The following is a 25658-nucleotide window of genomic DNA, read 5'->3' as shown; positions in this document are numbered from 1 at the left end:
AAACCTTCTTTATGCAACCCCACGCTACATCTCTGCCTTTGAAGGAATACTCAGTGCCTCCAATTCTTAAGACTTCCTAGGTTCTGAGGGACAAATTAGTTTCCTTTTTAGGGGCTTTCCCTCTGTATGTATTTCACTTTTTATGCCATCATATGGTAGCCACTAGTCACATATGGCTATTAAGCCATTGAAATGTGACTGACTAGTGCTACACCTGTTGAAATATTTTGGGTTTATTGGGTTAAACAAAATGGACTAAACGAACTTCACCCATTTTTCACTTTTTTAATGTGGCTACTAGAAAATTTTAAATTACATACGTGACTATCCAATTTCTATTGGATAGTGTTGTGTTTTAACCAAAATGTTGACCTTTCTTGTCCCTTGTCATATTCTCTCCCATTCTCCTTAGTCTTGTAGTTGATACACTTTATCTCCTTATTTTCATTTTTGTGAGGTGTCTGGGGGAAGCAAAGATAAATGGATGTGTTCCATCTGCCATGTTGAACTGGAAGTTATATCCAAGCTTCTCACAATCTAGCTCCTGCTTATATTTGTAGTCTTATCACTTTATATTGTCAGCAACCCTGTGGCTCAGCCAAAATGAATCACTAGCAATTCTTGGAACACACACAGGCTTTCATGCCTTTGCCTTCTTTGCATCCTTTGCCTGAATACTCTAAATCCTCCCACCTGTCTAGTGACTTATTTTTCAAAAACACACTCGAATTTCACGTACTTTGAGGAACTTGTCTTGACCCTCTCCTTCCAGTTGAGCTGACTACTCCAGAAAATGCAGAAAATATTCTGCATAGATACCTATCTGTCCCATAAGGAAGCCCATCTTATCATACTCTGGAGTGCCATTTCCGGATTTGATACATCAGAAGAACTGAATGTTCGTAAAATGCATATTCATTTAGCTAATAAACATTAAATAATAAAGACAGTAATGGAGGACTGTGGGAATGCAGAGGAAGGAGAAGCTGACTGGAAAAGTTTCACGAAGAGAGTGTTTTTGTTTTTTTTGTTTGTTTGTTTGTTTGTTTTTTTTCCAGTTGTTCTACAGAGAAGTATTTACCCAGTGGAGATGGCGTTAGGAATTTTCCAGGCAGAGGGAACAGGACAAGCCAAGGCCCCAGGAAAGCAAGGAATATGCTGCGGAAAGAGCAAATGATCTAGTTTGGATGCAGCACTGTTAAGACCAAATCATTCAGAGCTTTCAGGGCATAGAAACAAGTCGGATGGCTGTGCCAAGGATAAAGAGGCGTTCTTGAAAGGTTTTACGCTGTGGAGGGGGATCATTAGGCGTGCGTTTCAGCATTCGCTCCTTTGGCTACAGACGGAGAACAGTGAGCAACGGGAGCTGCCTGCGGTAAGGGGACGGACGCACGGACGCAGCCACGCAGTGAGCGGGATGCGCAGAAGGCCGGGACCGCCAATACCCCGGGTCCGGTGGACGCGCCCCTGGGCGTGGGACGTGGAGAGGGAGGAGTTTCCAGTTGGCAAAGACGGGAGGCCGCGGGTGCGAGTACGGAGGCCGCGACCGCGGTGCGGGCGCCTGGCGCACTTGTCCCTCGCGCGTCGCCGTCCGCGCAGCCCCGGTTCGGTCGGAGGAGGCCGCCGGCGCTGCGGTTCCGGTTCCGGCTGGCGTCGGCACCTGTGGCGAGGGCGGCGGCCATGGCGTACTCCACCGTGCAGAGGGTGGCCCTGGCCTCGGGGCTCGTCCTGGCTGTGTCGCTGCTGCTGCCCAAGGCCTTCCTGTCCCGCGGAAAGCGGCAGGAGCCGCCGCCGGCGCCGGAAGGTGAGCAAGCGGGCTAGCTTCCCCTCAGTCTGCGAAGAGCACTGCTGCACTGAGGGGTGCTCCAGGTCTCCTCGAAAGGGCTAGAGAGGGCGGACCTGGCGGCGTTTGGGAGGTGCCAAGCCCCTGCGGGTCCCTTGGCGTCAGCGGACGACTCCTCCAGCTGTCTGGTCCCTTCGACCTCCTGACGCAGGAAGGGCCGGGAGTGCTGGCGTTCGCGCGCGCCTGGGCACCCTCTTGGTGGCCTGTCGCACACCCGTTCGAAGCTTTTCCCCTTGCCCTCACTGCCTTAACCCAGCTGTCGCCATCTGCTCAGGTGCTTTGAGTCAGGAGGGCTTCCACTTGGATTCCCCTGTCGGGGGTTTCCGTGTGCGTTCTGTCGTGCTTTTACATAAAGTCAATTGATATCGGTGTGGTTAGCCTTAAGTCGTTGTGTACTTCCACCGCCCCGCTTGAGCCTGTTTTTGTGCCTTTTTAAGTATAATTTGAAATTTTTAACTCAAATTTCAGTTACTGAGATGAACAGATTACTACTTTCCCCTTACTTAAATTGTTTGGTAATCCTTTGTTGTTGGTATGATCTTTGTGGTGTTTACAAACCCACCGTGTTGGTTACTTTCAGGGGCTTTTCCATAATGAGTGTAAAGGGATGGATGTCCAGGTTGAGAGAAGGGACTAGAACAGTTCTCTGTAGGTCTTGAACTTCTAGGAACTTTCTCCTGTAAATAATCTCTGTAATACCCTTGAGGATGGTTTTATAGTCTCCAGACACTTGCACTAATATTCAGCCCTTGGTGATTGGACAGCTCCTTTTGAACTGAGATCCACTTCCCTGTTATTTGTGCACACTGACTATATAGTTCCATTCTCTTGCACATCATAAATTAGAAATACTATAGAATGCAAAGCACTAAATTCTAGGGATGAAGGACAGATTGAACCCAGAATTCTCGTGATAGAATTTGCTTGATAAACTTTATGCTTGTAAAACTATCTACCTGGAAGAGACTTCCAAAAAATTATCACATTTTTTTCTTTCTACCTTGTTACAAAATCCTAAAGGTTTTGCTCACTTTGTCTAATGATCCTGCCTTGTCTGCCTTGAAGATTAATTCGTGATGATCTTGAGCAGTAAAGATTCTTCTAAAATGGTATTTCACTGAATTGAATTCCATTATGCTGAATTATCTTGAATAAGTTCCATTGAATGTGAGTGGAAGATACTCTTATACATGTTGTAGAGAGATTAAATGTGGCTCTTTCCCTTGAGAACTCAAGAGCTGATATTCAATGTTGTCATCTTAGAGATGAGAACACTTTCTGTTCTCCTTATTCCCTGGAATGTTCTTACCTCACCTTCCTTCTCCTTACTCAAGTTTCAGCTCAAATGTAATCTCCTCAGAGAGACTCTCCCTAGCTAAGACAACTCCACCCGAATCACTTCTTAGTCCTTCATGTTGTATTATTTTCCTTTTTGAAGGAATTACTATATGGTATGAAATGTTCTTATTTGTTTACTCACTTTTTTTCTGTTTCTACTTTCGAGTATGTAAGCTTCATGAAGACGGGGACTTTGTCTTGTCTACCACTAACTACTTCATTTAGCATTTAGCTAAAATGGCAGTCAATAAATAACGTAAATAAGTTAAGTTCATGAAGCTAGTAATACTGTGAATTCTCTTTTTGCATTAGTTACTGAAAGAGTATAATCTAGGCAAAAACTTACCTTGAATGATCTATGTCAGTAACTGAAATTTTGCTAACTAAAACCTCTGCCCTTTTATGGACCTAGAGGGTATTCTGCTAAGTGAAATAAGTCAGGAAGACAAATACCATATAATTTCAATTATATGTGAAATGGAATCTAAAACATTAAACAAATGAGCAAACAGAAACAGACCCGTAAACCTAGAGAACAAACTGATGATCCCCAAATGGGAGGGGTGGGGGGGGGGGGAATGGGGAAAACAGACGAAGAGGAGTGGGAGGTACAGGCTTCCAGTTTTGAAATTAATAAGTCACAGGATGAAAGTACAGCACAGGTGTTATAGCCAATGGTGTCACAGGGCTGTGCAGTATAGAGGATAGCTGCACTTGTGAGCATAATGTGTAGAGTTGTGGAATTACATTAGTTTCAGGTGTATGACATAGTAACATTGTATGTCAACTAGACTTCAAAAAAAAAGAAATTAATTAAAATCCTCACACCGGTATGTCACATTTCTAAAATAGTGATTTCAGGGTGCCTGATTGGCTCAGTCCCTTAAGTGTCTGACGCTTGATTTTTGTCTCAGGTCATGGTCTCCTAGTTTGTGGGTTCGAGCCCCGTGTTGGGATTTGTGCTGACAGCATTGAGCTTGTGTGGGATTCTCTCTCTCCTCTCTTTGCCCCTTCTCTGCGTGCTTGTGTGAGCACACCTGCTCTCTCTCAACATAAATAAACATTAAAAAATAAAAACAGCCATTCCTATTGTTGATAATGCTGCTATTAACATTGGAGTGCATGTACCCCTCTGAATCTGTATTTTTGTATCCTTGGGGTAAATACCTAGTAGTAAAATTGCCGGGTCATAGGGTAGTTCTATTTTTAGTTTCTTGAAGAACCTCCATACTGTCCTCCAGAGTGGCTGCACCAGTTTGCATTCCCAGTAGCAGTGCAAGAGGGTTCCCCTTTCTCCACATCCTCACCAGGATGTGTTGTTTTTTGTGTTAATCTTAGCCATTCTGACAGGTGTGAAGTGATATGTTACTATGATTTTGACTTGTATTTCCGTGATGGTGGGTGTTGTTGAGCATCTTTTTATGTGTCTTAGCCAGCTGGATGTCTTCTTTGGAAGAGTGTCTATTCATGTGTTTTGCCATTTCTTAACTGGGTCCATTTTGTTTTTTTGGGTGTTGAGTTTGAGAAGTTATGGATTTTGGATACTAATCTTTTACCAGATGTGCTGTTTGCAAATATTTTCTCCCATTCTGTAGGCGGCCTTTTAGTTTTGTTGATTGTTTCCTTTGCTGTGCAGAAGCTTTTCATCTTTGTGGATTTTTTAACGTTTATTTTTGAGAGAGCATGAGCAAGGGAGGGGCAGAGAGAGAGGGGAACAGAGGATCTGAAGAGGGCTCTGCGCTGGCAGCAGTGAGCCCCATGCAGGACCCGAACTCATGAACCATGAGATCATGACCTGAGCCAAAGTCAGATGCTCAACTGGCTGAGCCACCCAGGTACCCCCAGAATCTTTAATCTTGATAAAGTCCCAGTCGTTCATGTTTGCTTTTGTTTTCCTTGCCTTCAGTGATGTGTCTAGTAAGAATTTGCTCTGACCGAGATCACAGTTTGCTGCCTTTGTTCTCCTCTAGGATTTTGATGGTTTCCTGTCTTACGTTTAGGTCTTTCATCCATTTTGAGTTTATTTTTGTGTATAGTGTAAGAAAGTGGTCCAGTGTGTCTTCTGCATGTCGCTGTCTAGTTTTCCCAACAATGTTTGCTGAAGAGACTGCTTTGTTGAAGATGAGTTGACCATATGGTTGTGGGTCCATTTCTGGGTTTTCCATTCTGTTCCATTGATCTATATGTCTGTTTTTCTGCCAGAACCATACTGTCTTGATGACTACAGCTTTATAATATAGCTTGAAATCTGGAATCATGATACTTCTAGTTTTATTTTTTTCAGAATTGCTGTGGCTATTCAGGGTCTTTTGTGCTTCCATACAAATTTTAGGATTGTTTGATCTAGCTCTGTGAAGAATGCTGGTGGTACAGGTATTTTGATAGGGATTGCATTAAATGTGTAGATTGCTTTGGGTAGTATAGACATTTTAACAGTGTTCTTCCAATCCATGAGCATGGAATGTTTTTCCATTTCTTTGTGTTCTCTTCAGTATCTTTCGCAAGTTTTCTGTAGCTTCCAGAGTACAGATTTTCTTTTTTTTTTTTTTTTTTTTTTTTTTTTTTGCCTCTTTAGTTAGGTTTATTCCTAACTATCTTCTTGTTTTTGGCACAGTTGTAAATGGGATTGATTCCTTGATTTCTTTTTCTGCTGCTTCATTACTGGTGTATAGAAATGCAACAGATTTCTGCACAGTTGATGTTATATCCTATGACTTTGCTGAATTCATGTATTCTAGCAATTTTTTGGTGGAGTCTTTTGGGTTTTCTACATAGAGTGTCACATTGTCTGCAGAGTGAAAGTTTGACTTCTTCCTTGCCAATTTGTACGTCCTTTATTTCTTTTTGTTGTCTGATTGCTGAGGCTAAGACATTCAGTACTATATTAAATGGTAATGGTGAGAATGGGTATCCTTGTCTTGTTCCTGATAGTAGGAGAGAGGCTCTCAGTTTTTCCCCTTTAAGGATACTAGCTGCGGGTCTTTAGTATATGGTCTTTATGATATTGAGGTATGTTGTATCTATCCCTACTTTGTTAAGGGTTTTTATCAAGAACGGATGCTCAAGCTTTCTGCTGTCAGTGTGGAGCTGACTTAGGATCCTCTGTCCCCCAGTCTCTCTGCCCTTCCTCTCTGCTTGTGCACTTGCTCTCAAAATTAAACATTAAAGAATTCATGGGGCACTTGGGTGGCTCAGTTGGTTAAGCATCTGAGTTCGGCTCAGGTCATGGTCTCATGGTTCATGAGTTCAAGCCCAGCATTGGGCTCTGTGCTGACAGTGCAGAGCCTGGAGCCTGCTTCAGATTCTGTGTCTCCCTCTCTCTCTCTGTGCCCCTCCCTCGCTCACGCTCTGTCTCTCTCACTCTCTCAAAAATAAATATTAAAAAAAAAAAGCATGCTATATTTTTTTCAAATGCTTTTTCTGCATCTATTGACAGGATCATATGGTTCTTATCCTTTTATTAATGTGTATCATGTTGGTTGATTTGCTAATATTGAACCAGCCCTGCAGCCCAGGAATAAATCCCACTTGATTATGGTGAATAATTCTTTGTCATGATAAGCACTGGATGTTGTATCTAAGTAATGAATCACTGAATTCTACTTCTGAATCCAGTATTGCACTGTGTATTAACTAACTAAAATATAAAAAGCGAAAATAAAAATTAAAAGGAAAAAAGGACAAACCACAAAACAGACTCTTACTATAGAGAACAAACAGATGGTTACCAGAGGAGAGGTAGGTTGGGGGATGGGTGAAATAGATGAAGGGCATTAAAGACTACATTTTTTTTAATGCTTATTTATTTAGAGAGTGTGGGTGCATGTGCACACAAGTGGGGGAGAGGCAGAGAGAGAGAGAGAGAGTGTTAGAATCCCAAGCAGGCTCTGTGTTGCCAGCATGGAGGCTGACGCAGGGCTCGATCCCATGAACTGTGAGATCATCCCCTGAACCAAAACCAAGAGTCAGACACTCCACCAACTGAACCACCCAGACACCCCAAGACTACACTTTTGATGAGCATTGAGTAATACATGGAATTGTTGAATCATTAAATTGCACACCTGAAACTAATATAACACTGTATGTTTACTGGGATTAAATTTTTTAATTAAAATCTTGTTAATGTTTATTTTTGAGAAAGAGAGTGTGAGCAGGGGACGGGCAGAGAGAGGGGGACACAGAATCTGAAGCAGAATCCAAAGCATCTCGAATCTGAGCTGTAAACATAGAGGCTGGCGCAGGGTTTGAACCCACAAACCATGAGATCATGACCTGAGCCTAAGTTGGATGCTCAACTGACTGAGCCAACTAGGCACCCCTAAAATCTTTTAAAAAGAAAAAAAATAGCAATTCCTACCCATTTTGGGGTTACATACCCCTTTGAGAATCTGATGAAAGTTAGAGTTTCTCCCTAGAAAAATTCACATACTGTTTACACATACATTCACAATTTGAGTGTCAATTCGGAGAATTCACAGAACCAAGAAACCTTTGTTTTAGAGAAAGACAACCCTGATTTTTGAAAATTCTTAAAACCCGCCATTGTAACTTTCATTTCTGCCCATTGGACTATGTGAAACAAGTACAGTCCCTTTTCCACATGACCGCTGTTTAGACCATCTTTTAGTAAATATTTATGATGTGCTCTTTCACTTAGTGTGTACACAGTGTACAGATAACTGTGGATTCTAAGAAAAATGAGCCAATTATCTGCCTGAGGAATGCACAGTTTAGTAGAGGTAAATGGACAATAAATAAGTGAAGAACAATATCAGTTGCATATACTCAAACACCTTGCAGGAAACAGTGGGAACTCATGATTAGAATGATCAGTTTTATTGGGAGCAGGAAAGGTGTCCTAGAACAGGAGATTTTCTTTTCTCCTAACGGCTTTCTTAAGATAAAGTTCACATACAGTTCATCCACTTCAAGTGTACAGTTCAGTGATTTTTGTTCTATTCCGAGTTGTACAGCCATTACCACAATCAGTGTTAGAACATTTACTTTGTCATCCCCCCCATCTCCATCATACTCTTTATCCATCACCCTCCAACACACCCCACTCTGCCTTCAGCCCTAGGCAACTTTCTGTATGTATAAATTTTCCTGTTCTGGAAATTTCATATGAATGGAATCATACAATATGTGATCTTTTGTGATTGGCTTCTTTTGCTTAGCATAATGTTTTCAAGGTTCATCCCTGTTGTAGCATGTAACAGTACTTCATGACTTTATGACCGAATAGTAGTCCATTTTGTGGATATGCTACATTTTGTTTATCCATTCATCCATTGATGGACATTTAGATTATTTATGTATTTTTTTATTATATACGTAATGCTGCTTTTAACATTTGAATATAAACTTTGATGTAGACATGTTTTCATTTTTCTTGGGTGTATACATTTGGGAAATATGAACATTTTAGTGTGGCTAGAACTAAAAGTGAATTTTTTTTCCCCCTTTGGTCAAGTTAGCTAACGTACAGGGTAGTCTTGTAGTCGTGGCTTCAGGAGTAGATGCCGTGATTCATCACTTACATACAACACCCAGTGCTGATTCCAACAAGTGCCTTCCTCAGTGCCCATCACCCATTTTCCCCAACCTCATCAACCCTCAGTTTGTTCTCTGTATTTAAGAGTCTCTCTTATGGATTGCCTCACTCTGTTTTTAATCTTATTTTTCCTTCCCTTACCCTCTGGCCATCTGTTAAGTTTCTCAGATTTCACCTGTGAATGAAATCATGTGATCTGTCATTCTCTGACTTATTTCACTTAGCATAATGGCCTCCAGTTCTATCCACGTTACTGCAAATGGCAAGATTCATTCTTTTTCATTGCCGAGTAGTATTCCATTGTATGTATATACCACATCTTTTTTTTCTCCATTTATCAGTCAATAAACATTTGGGCTCTTTCCATAATTTTGCTATGTTGATAGCGGTTCTATAAATATTGGGGTGCGTGTGTCCCTTCGAATCAGCACTCCTGTATCCTTTAGATAGATTCCTAGTAGTGCTGTTGTTGGGTCATAGGGTAATTCCGTTTTTAATTTTTTGAGGAACCTCCACACTGTTTTCCAGAGTGGCTGCACCAGTTTGCATTCCCACCAACAGTGCAAGAGGATTCTCTTTTCTCCACACCATCACCAACATCTGCTGTTTCTTGAGTTGTTAATTTTAGCCATTCTGACAGGTGTGAGGTGGTATCTCAGTGTGGTTTTGATTTGTATTTCTCAGATGATGAGCGATGTTGAGCATCTTTTCATGGGTCTGTTGGTCATCTGGGTGTCTTCTTTGGAAACGTGTCTATTCATGTCTTTTGCCCATTTCTTCACTGGATTATTTGTTTTTCGGGTGTTGAGTTTGGTAAGTTCTTTATAGATTTGGGATACTAATGCTTTATCTAATATGTCATATGTCATTTGCAAATATCTTCTCCCATTCCTTCAGTTGGCTTTTAGTTTTGTTGATTGTTTCCTTTGTTGTGTTGAAGCTTTTTATCTTGATGAGGTCCCAGTGGTTCATTTTTGCTTTTATTTCTCTTGCCTTCAGAGATATGTCAAGTAAGAAATTGCTGTACCCAGAGTCAAAGAGGTTGCTGCCTGTTTTCTCATGTAGGATTTTGATGGTTTCCTGTCTCACACTTAGGTATTTTATCCATTTTGAATTTGTTTTTGTGTATAGTGTAAGAAAGTGGTCCAGTTTCATTCTTCTGCATGTTGCTTTCCAGTTCTCCCAGCACCATTTGCTGAAGAGAATGTCTTTTTTACTGCTTTGTTGAAGATCAGTTGGCCATATGTTTGTGGGTCCATTTCTGGGTTCTCTATTCCATTGGTCTCTGTGTCTGTTTTTGTGCCATTACCATACTGTCTTGATGCTTCCAGCTTTGTAATACAGGCAAAAGTCCAGAATTGTGATGCCTCCAGCTTTGGTTTTCTTTTTCAACATTACTTTGGCTATTCGGGGTCTTTTGTGGTTCCATACAAATTTTAGGATTGTTTGCTCTAGTTCTGTGAAGAATGCTGGTGCTATTTTGATTGGGATTGCATTGAATGTGTAGATTGCTTTGGGTAGTATCGACATTTTAACAATATTTGTTCTTCCAGTCCATTATCATGGAATGTTTTTCCATTTCTTTGTGTCATCTTCAATTTATTAAAAAATTTTTTAATGTTTATTTTTGAGATGGGGGGGCAAGGGGCAGAGAGAGATGGGGACACAGAGTCCAAAACAGGATCCAGGCTCAGAGCTGTCCACACAGAGCCTGATGCAAGGTTCGAACCCATGGACCATGAGATCAGGACCTGAGCTGAAGTCGGACACTTAACTGACTAAGCCACTCAGGCACCCCTTCTTCAGTTTCTTTCATAAGCTTTCTATAGCTTTCAGTGTACAGTTTTTTTTTACCTCTTTGGTTAGATTTCTTCCTAGGTATTTTATGGTTCTTGGTGCAATTATAAATGGGATTGATTCTTTGATATCTCTTTCAGTTGCTTCATTATTGGTGTAATTGTTGTATAGAAATGCAACCAATTTCTATACATTGATTTTTATATCCTGCGACTTTGCTGAATTCATGTATCAGCTCTAGCAGTTTTTTGGTGGAGTCTTTCAGGTTTTCCATGTAGAGTATTATGTCATCTGCAAAGAGTGAAACTTTGACGAGTTCTTTGCCAATTTGGATGCCTTTTATTTCATTTTATTATCTGATTGCTGAGGCTAGGACTTACAGCACTGTGTTAAACAACAGTGGTGCTGTCCTGTTCCTGATCTCAGGGGGAAAGCTCTCACTTTTTTCCCCATGGGGATGATATTAACTGTGGGCTTTTCATATATGGCTTTTATGATGTTAAGATATGTTCCTTCCATCCTGACTTTCTTGAGGGTTTTTATTAAGAAAGGATGCTGTATTTTGTCAAATGCTTTTTCTGCATCTATTGACAGGATCATATGGTTCTTATCCTTTCTTCTATTAATGTGATGTACCACATTGATTGATTCATGAATATTGAACCAGCCCTGCAGCCCAGGAATGAATCCACTTGATCGTGGTGAATAATTGTTTGATACACTGTTGAATTCAATTTGCTAGTATTTTGTTGAGAGTTTTGCATCCATGTTCATTAGGGATATTGGCCTGTAATTCTCCTTTTTAGTCGGGTCTCTGTCTGGTTTGGGAATCGAGGTAATGCTGGCTTCATAGGAGTCTGGAAGCTTTCCTTCCATTTCTGTTTTTTGGAGTAGCTTGAGAAGGATAGGCATGAACTCTGCTTTAAATGTCTGGTAGAATTCCCCTTGGAAGCCATCTGGCCCAGGACTCTTATTTGTTGGAGATTTTTGATAACTGATTCAATTTCTTTGCTGGTTATGGGTCTGTTCAAATTTTCTATTTCTTCCTATTTAAGTTTTGGTAGTGTGTGGGTGTCTAGGAATTTATCCACTTCTTCCAGATTGTCCAGTTTGTTGGTATATAATTTTTCATAGTATTCTGTAATAATTGTTTGCATTTCTGTGGTGTTGGTTGTGATCTCTCCTCTTTCTTTTGTGATTTTATATATTTGGGTTATCTCTCCTTTCTTTTTGAGAAGTCTGGCTAGGAGTTTATCAGTTTTGTTTATTCTTTCAAAAAACCACCTCTTAAATTCATTGATCTTTGCTACCTTTTTTTTTTTTATGGATTCTATATTGTTTATTTCTAATCTTTATTCTCTTCTGCTGGCTTTGGGCTTTCTTTGCTGCTGCCTTTGTAGTTCCTTTAGGTGTGAGGTTAGGTGGTGTATTTGGGACCTTTCTTGCTTCTTGAGAAAGGCCTGAATTGCAATATATTTTCGTCTCTGGACTGCCTTTGCTGCATCCCAAAGGATTTGGACTGTCATATTTTCATTTCATTTGCTTCCATATACTTTTTAATTTCTTCTTTAATTTCCTGTTTAACCCATTCATTCTTTAGTAGGACGTTCTTTAACCTCCATGTATTTGGGGGCTTTCCAAACTTTTTCTTGTGGTTGATTTCAAGTTTCATTCATAGTGTTGTGATTAAAATATGCATGGTATGATTTCAACCCTTTTATATTTGTTGAGGGCTATTTTGTGACCTAGTATGCGATCTCTTTTGGAGAATGTTCAATGTGCATTTGAGAAGAATGTGTATTCTGCTTTGGGTTGAAAAGTTCTGAATATATCTGTTGTGTCCATCTGGTCCAATGTGTCATTCAGAGCTGTTATTTCCTTATTGATTTTTCTGCCTACATGATCGGTCTATTGCTGTAAGTGGCAATCACTGCATTATATATATATTTATGGTTGTGATTAGTTGATTTATATTTGGGTGTTTCATGTTGGGAGCATAACCATTTACGATTGTTGGCTCCTCTTGATGGATAGACCCCCTAATTATGGTATAATGCCCTTCTTCATCTCTTGTTACAGTCTTTGTTTTAAAATCTAGTTTGTCTGGGGCACCTGGGTGGCTCAGTCAGTTAAGCATATGACTTCAACTTGGGTCATGATCTCACAGTTCATGAGCTTGAGCCCTGTGTTGGGCTCTGTGCTGATAGCTCAGAGCCTGGAGCCTGCTTTGGATTCTGTGTCTCCTCCTCTCTTTGCCCCTCCCCCGCTCATGCTTTGTCTCTCTCAAAAACATAAACCTTAGAAAAAATAAAATATAGTATGGCTACTCTTGTTTTCTTTTGATGTCCAGTAACATTATAGATGGTTCTCCATCCCCTCACTTTGAATCTGCAGGTGTCCTCAGGTCTAAAATGAGTATCCATTCTTAAGCTCTTTTGTCTTTTGATTGGGGCATTTAGTCCATTTATGTTCAGAGTGATTATTGAGAGATACGAATTTAGTGTCATTGTGTTATCTGTAGGTTTTGTGCTTGTTTTGATGTTCCTGGTCCTTTGTAGTCTTTGCTGCTTTCCGCTCACAGAGTCCCCCCTTAGGATCTCCTGCAAGAGTGGTTTAGTGGTCATGAACTCCTTTAGTTTTTGTTTGTCTGGGAAAGCCTTTATCTCTCCTTCTATTCTAAATGACAGCCTTGCTGGATAAGGATTTTTGGCTGTATATTTTTCCTATTCAGCACATTGAATATTTCCTGCCATTCCCTTCTAGCCTGCCAAGTTTCAATGGACAGGTCTGCTACTTCCCTTATGTGTCTACCCTTGTAGGTTAAGGTCCATTTATCCCAAGCTGCTTTCAGAATTCTCTCTTTATGTTTGTATTTTGCCTCTTGGACTTGGATGCCTGTTTCCTTCTCTGCATTAGGGAAGTTCTCAGATATAATTTGTTCAAATAAACTTTCTGCCCCTTTCTCTCTTCTTCTTCTGGAACTCTTATGATAATGGATACTATTTTGTTTCATTGAATCACTTAGGTCTTTAAAATTCTCCCCTTGTTGTCTAATCATTTCCTTTCCCTCTTTTTTTCAGCTTCATTATTTTCCTTAATTTTATCTTTTACTTCATCTATTCTCTCCTTTTGCTTCTTCCATCCTTGCTGTCACTGCATCAAGTTTATTTTGTAACTCATTTACAACATTTCTTGATTCATCATGACTTTCTTCCTTGATGTCTGCAGCAGTAGATTCTCTGGTGCCTTCTATGCTTTTTTTTCAAGCCCAGCTATTAGTCTTAAGACTATTATTCTAAATTCTTGTTCAGATTTATTGTTTATATTTGTTTTGAGCAATTGTCTGGCTGTCATTTCTTCCTGGAATTTCTTTGAGGGGAATTCTTCCATTTTGTCATTTTTGGATTGGAGTCTGTCTTCTCTGTATTTTAATAGCTTGTTATGTGTCCTGCACCTGTGAGTATTATTATATTAAAAAGGGATCATACATTGTCCAAGGCCTGGCCCTTCAGGAAGTGTTTTTGGAGTGTATGGCATGCTTTCTGTGTAGTCGGGTGCTCTCTCCCACTGGTCAGTCCTCTATAATGCTCTTCCTTGTAGTGGTGGATTATTTGGACCTTCCACCAGGTGTGCTTTGATTTGTTCATTGAAGTAACCCTAGAAAAAAGGAAAGGGCAGGGAACCTGATCCCATACAAAGAGAAAAATGAAAGGGGCAAAAAAAAAAAAAAAAAAAAAAAAAGACCAAGCAGAGAATCAATCTATAAGGCTTAATCCAGAGAGAGAGAAAGGAAAATAAAGAAGATATAGAAAAGGTGTAAAAAGAATAGAGTAATGCCTGATTAAGCAAACAAAACAGAGAAAGAAAGAAAGAAAAAAATATATATATAGTAAGAATTGACCAAAAGTCAAATCAGAAACTGTGAGCCTGATTTGCAAAGGAAAAAAAGAGGGTAGAAAGGAGAAGAGAAGGAAAGAAACAGGGAGGGGGAAGAGCAACAGACTAACACACAAGACCGCGGGATAGGTGTCTGTTGGTGCCTTGGACTGGTGGCTGTGCTGGTTCGGAGGTGAGGCCGTCTTGTTGGCTCAGTCTCACTCCAGTAGGTAAGCAGTTGCCGGCACAGAGGGGTGGGATTTGGTGTAAGCGGGTCCCGGCTCCACTAGGGGCCGCTGTCCTGTTCCCTGAAGCCCCACCTTGTTAGTGAAAATGGCAACAACTCAATTTCACCTCCCCCAGCCAGGGTCCCAAACCATGCTGTTCAGCCCACACCGAGAAGTACAGGCAGTCACCTTGCCCTGCTCCTCAGTCTCCTGTGCCTCCTAGACATTCAGCTGGGATTCAAAACCGGATGTCTTAAGGGGCTCTGCACTGAATGGATTCTGTTCTGGTGTAATACCACTCTGCCCTGCCGATAAAGGGCCTTTGGCACCTTGTGTGTGGGGGGTGGGGCGGACGGGCAATAAACCCTCTTCCCACAATACTCAAGGGAGGGAGGGGACTGTTCTCTCCCAGTGTGCCCTTGAGATTGCTACAGCGCCCCAGGGCTGGCTCCTGTCTCCCAGGTGCGCACACACATCGATGGCTCCAGTCCAGAGAAAGTCATGCACTTTTGAAAACTGATCTTCAGCACCTAAGGCTGTTGGCAAAGTAGAAACTGGCACTCACGGTGTTTCTTGTTCCTGAGTCCGTGGTCTGGAGAGGTTTTCCTCTTCTCCTAACACAACTGCAATCCACAGCCCGTCTTTCTCTCTCTCTCCCTTTTGTCTCTCCACAGAAGCAATTCCCTCCCCTCCATGCCTACACTAATCTCCCCCAGTTTGCATACATGCACCTCTGTCCTGCTAAACTGTTCCCTCCACCTGGGGAGATTTTTCTGTCACTCCACAGATTGATTTCCTGGATGTTCCAAGTGTTCTGACCCTTTATGGCTGTGTTTGAGGGACAAGGGACATCCTGGTACCCCTACTTCTTCTCCACCATCTAAACTTCTCCTCTGAAATATTTGGGTCATATAATTACTCTATTTTCAACCTTTTGAGGAACTGCTAAACTATTTTCCAAAGAGACTTGCACCATCTAACATTCTTTCCAGCAGTGTATAAGCATTCTAGTTTCTCCATATCTTGCCAACACTTGTTATTGTCTACCTTTTTTTTTAATGTTTATTTTATTTTAGAGCGTGAGCAGCAGACAGGCAGAGAGGGAGGTGGAGGATCTGAAGCAGACTCTGTGCTGACAGCAGAGAGCCCAGTGCAGGACTTGAACCCACAGACTGGGATCATGACCTGAGCTGAAGTCAGACACCTAACTGATGGAGCCACCCAGGTGCCCTGCTGTCTTTTTGATTATAGCCATCCTAGTGGGTGTGAAGTGATATCTCACTGTGGTTTTATTTGCATTTCCCTAATGACTAAGGACATTGAGCATCCTTTTGTGCATTTATTAGCTTTTTGTATATCATCTTTGGAGAAATGTCTTATTCAGATCTTATACCCATTTTTAAATTGGGTTACTTTTTATTGTGGAGTGTTAAGAGTTCTTTAGATAAAAATCAGTTATCAGATATATAATTTGAAAATATTTTCTCCCATTGGGTTGTCTTTGATTTCTTGCTGGTGTCTTTTTAAGAAGAAAAGTTTTTCCTTTTGATGAGAGATGAGACTAGACATGTTAGCAGGGGCCACACTGAGAAGATTTTTTTCTGCCATATTCAAGGAGTTAGGATTTTATTCTAAAAGTAGAAGAGGCCATTGTAAGTTTGTAAGTAGAAGAGAAACATCCAGTCTGGTTTTGGAAAGCACATCCTGGCCGCAGGAAAGGAGCTGCATTGTGAGGATTTGTTTAGGGAGAAGATAGTTGCAGAAGTCCAGTTGAGACAGTGTGAGCATCATTAAGTCAGTGTTGGTGAGTTCATCAGATAGAATATTCATGATAAAAGACAGAAAATTCAGCTTGAACTGTCTGAAGACAAGAAGGGGATTTACTGTGTTGTGTACATGAAGAGATTCTGTGTTAGAACTGGCCTTCAGTGTTGTTTGATCCAGAGATTGACATTCTCCTCAAGTCTCCGGCTCTGATTTTCTGTGTCCCATTTCACTTCCAAGTTCCTTCTCAAGTCAGCTCTGTCCTGACTGCTCTCACAGGGTAGCAACAATGGTTGCAACAGTTCCAGACATCACCTCTCAAATTCCACTGTCCAGAGAAAGAGGATGTCTTTTCTTTTAAACTCTTCCTTCACTCCCACCTCATTCTTATCCCCCCCCACCCTCGTTCTGTCCCATTTGTTCCAGCTAACATATCCACCCATCTTAATGGCCTGAAGTAAGTTACTTGCAGTGCTTTGGGTAGAAAGAACATACTGATTAACCCCTCTGAAGTTGAGCGTGATTCCCAAAGGGATATAGAGGTATTGGAGGAAAGAGGAAATAGAGCAGGGGAGGCTGTTACCATTGGGTAGGGAGGAGAACGATTTTTTTTTTTTAAGTAGGCTTTACGCCCAATGCGGGGCCTGAACCCAAGACCATGAGATCAAGACTTGAACTGAGGTCAAGAGTCAGCTGCTTAACTGACTGAGCCACCCAGGCACCCTGGGAGGAGAACAATTTTAAAAGCTATTTTTATTTTTAGTATTTTTTATATTTCTCTGGTTTTTACTTTTATTTTTTACTTTATAATTGTAATTTATTTAACATTGTCAGAAATTTCAGTTGTTTCTTTTAAGAGCCATTTTTAGGTAGAAGTGGAAGGTGAGGGAGAAGGAGGCATCTTGGATTGGTCTCAGTTTATTGGCTTAGGTGATTAGACAGATGGTGATGCCCTTCACCAAAATAGGAATGGAGGAAAAGTAGATTAAAAGGGAAAGATAGTTCAGGAATTTGAAGGCTAGCATCATGTCCCCTTCATCAGTCTTTTTTCCTATGTTGACATCTCTGGCTCCATCATCCATTCCTCATGTCACCTAGTTCTAGGTATCTCAACATCTCAGTGCCCTCTTAGAAGGCAATAGCAAATGGAAGCCCATTAGCTCATGGAAGAGCAACCTGTTGCCTCCCCCACCCTCCTTTAAAAAGCTCCCTACTACTTCTCTTAATGCATCCTAAGGATTGCTTTAGATTTTTGGCATTTTACTTGCTGACCTTGTGGTTTATTAGAATCCTAAACTTTTATTATCATTATTGTTATTATTATTGTTATTGTTTGTTTATTTAGAGAGAGTGTGAACAAGGGGGCAGCAGAGGGAAAGGGAGAGAGAGAATCCCAAGCAGGCTCTGCACTGTCAGAGTGGGGCTCAAACTCACAAACCATGAGATCATGACCTGAGCCAAAACCAAGAGTTGGATGCTTAACTGAGTCACCCAGGCACCCCTAAGCTTTTTTTTTAAATGACTGCTGTTCATCTACTTTGTCCAATTTGTACTGTTCACTTTATGCTTTGGAACATGGGTGGGTAGGGTTAGCAGTCAGCCTCACTGTCTGCCCCTGGTCTCTCTGCTGCAGTTGCAGACACCCTAGAAGGCAGGGGTTTCTCCATTTTTGCCTAGTTAAAAGGCTTGGCTGCTGGAACTGCGGGGGCACTGGTGTGGGGGGGTTATCTTTCCTTCTCCCCAGCACAGGATTCACTTTGCAGTGGTGCTGGTCCTTGCTGGGGTTGTTTGCAGGGTATGGTGGGGCAGGAGCTGCTTTGGAGGATTGCCTGTTGAGGCTGTGCAGAGGAAGGTGGGGCCATGCACATGGAACTAGAAAAATAGGTGGAGAGTGTCAGTGTTAGTTTTCCCAAGCGTCTTGCTGTCTAGGCTTGGAGAGGAGAAGAGCAATGACACATGTTAGCACTTATGTTGAAGTCTCCTGAAGATCCCTGCGCCTCCAGTATATGTTCTGAGGTTAGTAAATCTCCTTCACATACACCTCAGGCGCTTTTCAAACTGTTGTTTCTATGGTTTCTATGCTGTGTCTAAAGCCAGGTTATTCTGTCCCTTTGAGGGTGAGGACCCCATTTCCTATCTCCCCTCAGCTCTCCTGGAGTTAAGCCCATTGATTTTTAAAGTACCTGGAGTTAAACCCTGCTGATTTTAAAAGCTCTCTTAAGCCCTGCTGATATGCTGATATTTTTCAACGCCAGATATTTTGGGGACTCATCTTCCCAATGCAGGTCCCCAGTGCTTGGGGTGCCTGATGTGGGATTTGATCCTCTAGCTTCACCATGGGTTGTGTCCTTCTCATTTGTGGTTAGTCTTATCTGGGTTTGCTTCCCAGTCTCCTCTCTGCTCCTCTGACCCTTTTTGATGTGGCCTCCCTCTTCTCTACAATTAAATGTGAAAGTGCTGTTCTGTCAGTCTTTGGGTCATTTTCAGAGTTAGTTGCACAGTGTAGCTGTTATGTCAGTGTGTCCATGGGATGAAGTAAGTTCAGGATCCTCCTCCTCTGCCGTCTTCCTCACAATCTCCAGAAGCATCCTTTTTAGAATCTAAATCTGGCCCAACAGTTACAACGTGCTCACTTCTCTACAGTTGAAAAATCCACCATGCACCTTTTGCAAACTGGGACAGTACACATCTACTCCATCTTTAAAAATGCCATTTTTATCAACGTAATTTCTTAAAATTTTAGTTTAGGAACTTTTTTGCAAGTTTTCCAGTCTTGGTAGAAATTATCTGGTGGATAGACCCATCCTCCTCACCCATCTGGGACTTTATTTTTGTCCTTAGGATTGTTAGTTTTCTTTCATGTAACCCAAAATTCATTCCCTTTCATAGAGAATGTGGAAGCAAAATAGAATTTCAGAAATTCTGCTTTCTCAGCATTAAATTTTATCAGGTAAATTGCCTTTTTTGGTCTAAAAGTACCCCTTTTGCTTTAGCTAGCCTTTCGGCAAATCTTAATTTATTTTGGACCTTGGCTGCCTCATGGGGCTCTTTATATCTTGCCACTTAGTCACTTCTGTGTCTTTCTGTTCATCTTTTCTCTGTTGTTTTAGAAGAGCTACATGGACATCTGCTTTTTTCCCCTCCTCTGCCTTTCCTATCTGCTTGAGAATTTTTGAAATGCCCAAGCAGCAATGCATTTTAAGAGCTTTACTCTTAGAAAGGGTCTGTCTTATGCCATGGAATTCTGTTTCTATTTTCAGAACTTAATTCTGCCTTCCTAGAGCCCGTGCTGCAGAACCCCTACTTTGCTGCCATGAATACTGAGTTGGCACAGTCCCTTTCTCCTACAGTTCTCTTTTCATTTCACTATCCAATATCTTCTTTGGCCAAAGTACAGCTCCCCTACTCTCACCTTATGCACCTGTGTAACATAAAAATGTCAGCATGCCAGGTCAGGAACTTGTCAGCTATTCCAGTGTTAACTTTCTGAGACTTCAGACAGGTGCCAGAGTAGTTGAAGTCCTCCAAGATGACAGTGTGCTGCTTCAACGCTAGAGTCGGTTTCAAGAGAGTCCTCACCACTTCTGTAGCTGGATCCTGTGGTGTTCCCATGATAATGTCCTGACATCTCTCCTCCTGACCCTGCCTGCCCATGTTTTCCAGTCACAACTCACTTTGAGTACTTATAAATAGGGTTCCTTACCAGTCCCTTTCCAGTAGCCCTGTTCCTATGAAATAACTTAGACTCTTCTGTCACCATATTTTCCTTGAGTGCTGCCCACTGAGTCTTGAGCTATCTGAGATTGAAAATATATACACATATATTTTATTATGTGTATGTATATATCACATATATGTATATTTATGTGTACATATGTGTATATATACATATATAATATACATATATAATATACATACATAATTCTCAAATTAGCTCTTTATGTTTTGGTATATAAGCTTAAGGGCAAACATATTATTTTGGTCCCTTACCTTTTCTTTTCTTCTAATGAAACATTGAGAATCTTCTCTGAAGGAGCGCCCAAGAAGAGAGGAGACAATTTGAGAGCCTGTGAATGCCTGCAAATTGGGCACTTTTTCAAGTTCAGAAACTTCTAGGGGAGTGGGTATGGAGAACAGTGGTAGGTGTGGAGCACCTTTACTAGTTACCCTGATTGCCATTTTCTAGTCTCAAAACTAAAAAACATTCAGGATAATGAAGTACAAAATTATTTTCAACCCTGAGAGTAATAGTGCTGGGTCTGGGGATTCCAGTAAAGTTACTGGCAGGCACAGTAGAAGTCATCCAGATCAATTCCACAAAGTGTACAGTATGCAAGACCCAGAGCTTACCCTTTAGGGGACCTGAGCATAAAGAAAACACTAGACTTTTGTTCAAGAAGTTCATAGTTTGTCCTTCAGCTACAGAGCACGAATGAATAATATCTGCAGTTAAATAAGTTGGATTTATTGTTGAAGTGCGGGAGAATGCATACCATGGGGGAGCATGCGGCATCACAGGAAGAGTGCTAGAAAAGCTTTATTATATGGGGTGCCTGGATGGCTCAGTCGGATAAGCATCCGACTTCAGCTCAGGTCATGATCTCATGGTTTGTGGATTCGAGCCCCACATTGGGCTGTGTGCTGACAGCTCAGAACCTGGATCCTGCTTCGGAGTCTGTGTATCTGCCCCTCCCCACCCATGCTCACTTGCTCGCACGCGCTCACTCTCAAAAATAAATACTAAAAAAATTTTTTTAAAAAAAAGAAAAGCTTTATTATAAGATGTGGGTGTGTGTTAGGTGATTTTGAAGAAGGTTTAAGGATATGGGGCTTTGCTCTGCATTGGATGCCATCAGAAAGTGGGGAAAATTCAGTGTCTGGATAGCTTAATAGAGTTTATCTAAAGGGAGAGCAGACCAGAGAAAGGCTAAAGCTGTAATTGGTGAAGAAGCAGCAGTCCTTCATTATCCAGGAATGGGGGCTATTGATATTTTTTAGCTTGGATAGATGTTGTCTGTGTTCAGGCAGATTACAAAGTGGTCTTACTCTTTTGTCTTGATCCATGATGGTCACAGAATGGCCTTGTCTAATGTTGATATTCTCAAATTGCTGACGTTTAACCTGAGAACACCAAGACCTAATTGTGAGTGCCAAGCCAGCTCATACCAACACCAAGGCCTAGCTGATAGTAGCACTCCAGCTTCTGGATGTCGGAGGCATATTTTCTTATTCTCTGATATGATTTATAGGTTTCAGTCAGCACTGAATAAAATTGGGTAGAAATGGTTCTTAGTGGAAGATTCTCAATCCATTCAAGTAGCAGCTGTAAGACCTAAATATAACTCTTGAATACAGCCAGTTGTGATAAGTACAATTAGAGAGGTTCAAGCAGTATGTTCTAAGTGCATGGGAGTAACTAGAGAAAAAGCATTGGTGGTGAGGGCAGTATTTGGCTTGGGTCTTGAAGGATAAGCTGGATTTAAACATGTGGAGTTAGAAAAACAAAACCACTGGTCAGCAAAAAGCAAAGGCTTAGTGGTAAGAAATCACAAGGCAGGCTCCAAGCATGGTGAGAGGTCTAGTTAGGCTGAATCAGGAGCATGTAATGGGAAAGAAATGTAAAGAGGTACTTTTGGACTAGATTATGGAATTCAGTTGTTTAGAAATTCAGTTTTGTAGGGAAGCCAAAACCAGAATTTAACTACCCACTGTGCATGCCACATGCTTTGTATCTGATATTTAATCCGTAATCCTTGTAAGAACCCTGAACAGTCCTTGTAGCAGCCCCAATTATATCCATTTTACAGATGATGAAAATGAGCTCAAGAAAGGTTCATTTAACCTCCATTTAAATAGTTGGAGGCACAGCCAATATCTTAACTAATAACCCTGAGTGAAAAGATAGTATTGAGCTTACTCACTTGGCTGCCTCCTGTGTAACAGTCTCTTGTCCTCGGTGGGACCCATGAGAGAAATGGCAAGACCAGTTAGAAATGTGCTTTGGGAAGATGACTCATATCAAAACTGTAATAATTAACATGTGTAGGGTATATGGACTAGGCCTTGTGCTAATAAGCAGCTTAGACACACAAGTATCTCTTTTAGTAGTATGTACGATGATTTGGGGGTGAGGAAGTTGGTAGAAGATGAAGAAAAAAATCTCATTAAACTAGCAGAAAACATCAAAGCAGCTGTCAGAGCAGAGTTAAGTAGAGGAAGAATGTAACAAGATGAGGGGCCCTTGGAGACTGATCAGGAATAGTCAGCTGTGGTCCCAGCCTCTGCTTTAATGCTGAGTTAAATTTGGCCTCTAGAATTTCCTCAGTATTTAGTGAGAAGCTTATGTATCTTAAGGAATTGGCCCATTAAGACCTTTCTTAAACTGCGGTAATCAAACATAAACACATCCAGTTCTGTATTGATTTTATTTGTCTTAATGAAATATTGCAGATGGTTTAATTCTGCTTTCAGAAAGCTCTTTTGTTAACAGTGCTAGAGTTTTTGTTTTTAGCAATAAGGATGGTTAATAACAAGGGAAAGTAGAGCTTCACTCTATAAAATCCATTAAGTTTGTAGTCTAGTTTAAATGATATGCTAAGTGAAATTTTAATAATTAAATAAACCTAAATATGGGGAAAGCTTTCAATAAACAATTGAATTTAGTCAGATTCCATTTCAGAGACTACTTAAGTGCATAGAGAGGTAGTGAACACAGCTGTTTTCTGTTTTAAAAAGTGCAATTTTAGGGGCGCCTGACTGGCTCAGTTGGTTGTGTCCAACTTCAGCTCAGGTCATGATCTCACAGTCTGTGAGTTCGAGCCCCGCATCGGGCTGTGTGCTGACAGCTCAGAGTCTGGACCCTGCTTCGGATTCTGCGTCTCCCTCTCTCTGCCCCTCCCCTGCTCATGCCTCTGTCTCTTTCTCTCAAAAATAAATAAACATAAGAAAATTTTAAAAACAATAAAAAAAAATTTTAAAGTGCAATTTTAATATTCTGATCTCATCAGCTGTTTTTTAAGCAAAAAAATTTAAAAACCACAAATCCTCCTTGTAATGTAGCTATAAAGTAGAATGCTTGTCATAGTGAAAAATAGAAAATAACCTAAATATCCATCAGCTGGGGAGGAGGTAAATAAATTGTGATAATGGACCTACAAGGAGGTGCTATATAGCAGATGGAGTGAATGAACTAGAGCTACATACATCAACATGGTACATTTCTAGGCCAAAATACTGATCCCCACCCAGAAAAAAAGACAAACAAGGGAAGTTGCAGAAGAATGAGTACAGTATGATACCATTGTATAAAGGTTTTTTAAAAATTGTGGTAAAATATACATTAACATAAAATTTCACATTTTAACCAGTAGGTGTACAGTTCAGTGTCATTAAGTATATTCATATTACTATATAATTGTCAGTACTTGCCATTCATAAAATTTTAAAACTCAAAACAATATTGTGTGTAGTTTATGGATATGTACTCATGTAGTAAAGTATAAAGCATACATTCTAATCACCGAATTCAAAGCTGTGGCTATCTCCGGGTGGGACACAGTACGTAGGTGTTCCACTTATATTTATGTGGTAGGCAGGTATGCAATTGCTCAGACGTTCTCGTTTATACTTTTGTGTACACTTGGATATTTCCCTTTAAAAATTTCTTTTTAAAAAAATTATTTCAGGGATGCCTGGGTGGCTCAGTCGGTTGAGCGTCCGACTTCGGCCCAGGTCATGATCTCGTGGTCCGTGGGTTCGAGCCCTGCGTCGGGCTCTGTGCTGACAGCTCGGAGCCCGGAGCTTGTTTCAGATTCTGTGTCTCCCTCTCTTTCTGACCCTCCCCTGTTCATGCTCTGTCTCTCTCTCTGTCTCAAAAATAAACAAACATTAAAAAAAATTTTTTTTAATTATTTCAGCTAGACATTTGCAAATGTTTTATAGCCGTTGAATTTTTAAACTTCCCGGGTTCAGTTCCAAGAAATGTGGTACCAAGATCTAACACATGAGGTTGTTCCCTGTTGAGGACAGTTAATTTTATGGAAAAAACAAAGAAACAAATCTCTTCCAAATTGAGCATTCTGACCCCAGCATACCATCTCAAGAGTACCTTTGGTCACAGGGAGCAGAGGTTATAAGTCTCAAGCCTAAAAGGTCTGGGAGAATGACTCTCTTTAAAACACACACACACACACACACACACACACACACACACACACACACACACGAGGAGACACCAGGTTTTGGAAGGTGAAAATGAGTCTCATTTTTAGGTTTGACGTGATAGTCATACAAAAGGACATATATACTAATGGGATTTAGAGATAAGAAGAACTTGAGAAGGAAAGGTCAGAACTAGAGCTATACATTTTGGAAATTATAATGGATCTGTGAGAATGAATGAATTTGCCAAAGGAAAAGGATAAAGAGCGAATGTGTTGAAACAAAAATCTCCAGAAGAGGATTAAAGAAGAACCTATGCAAGAGACTGAGAAAGAATAGGTTGAAAGACTAGTCAGTAGGAAAAGAAGAGCTCAGGAGAGTGATGTGGCAGAGATTAAGGCAGGAAAGTTTGATAAGAATTTATTCAGATTAAGCACACATTTATTAAATGAGTAGTATGTGATAATCACTTTCTTGTATTTTTTTTTCATGTTTATCTTTGAGAGACAGAAAGCAAGCAGGGGAGGGGCAGAGAGAGAGGGGGACAGAGGATCTGAAGCGGGCTCCGCGCTGACAGCAGAGAGCCCCATGAGGGGCTCAAACTGGTGAGATCAAGATCTGAACCGAAGTTGGATGCTTAACCCACTGAGCCACCCAGGTGCCCCCTTGCCAGAAGAGTCTTAGAGTGAGACCTGACAGGGAAAAGTTATTGGATTTGGTAGTTAAGGCATAGTTGCCTTGTTTGCTGTAACTATATTGCTTGTCTGTAAATTCTTTAGAGATAGGAGCTGTTTTATTTATCATTTTAATCTCTGTGTGTGGTACATTAAGTGTTTAGTAATATGTGAAGTATTACACCAAATACAAAATAAGTATTTGCATTTCTCCAAGATATAAAACCTATTTTTACTATCTAGCCTATCTGTTCCATTGCTCCCCAATTCCTTCTCTTCCTTACCTTTGAAAAAAGTATTCCTCTACTTTCTAGTCTGCAAACCCTATCAGTCATGTTTCCCTACTTTTTTGCCATATCACATTCAGTGTTGCTTTTTGAAACCCTATGGTTTATTTCCTTCTTATTCCCATTACTCACTCA

The 25658-nt window shown here is 40.8% G+C and overlaps 1 protein-coding gene across 5 annotated transcripts in view; it reads left to right on the top strand.

Annotated features, from left to right (window-relative positions):
- The first annotated feature begins 950 nt into the window (after nt 1-950).
- Nucleotides 951-25658, top strand: part of RIC3 (RIC3 acetylcholine receptor chaperone) — a 65089-nt gene continuing 40381 nt past the window's right edge. For 2 of the 5 annotated variants that reach the window (XM_045484400.1, XM_045484399.1), the window contains exon 1: nt 951-1804. In XM_045484400.1, the coding sequence (XP_045340356.1) occupies nt 1681-1804 (124 nt within the window). In that variant the 5' untranslated portion in view covers nt 951-1680. The remainder of the gene's footprint in view (nt 1805-25658) is intronic. The other 3 variants (XM_045484398.1, XM_045484396.1, XM_045484397.1) reach the window with 3 other exon arrangements.

The sequence above is a fragment of the Leopardus geoffroyi genome, chromosome D1, assembly GCF_018350155.1.
Source record: "Leopardus geoffroyi isolate Oge1 chromosome D1, O.geoffroyi_Oge1_pat1.0, whole genome shotgun sequence".
NCBI classification, from domain to species: Eukaryota; Metazoa; Chordata; class Mammalia; order Carnivora; family Felidae; genus Leopardus; species Leopardus geoffroyi.
This window is presented reverse-complemented; position numbering and strand designations above follow the sequence as displayed.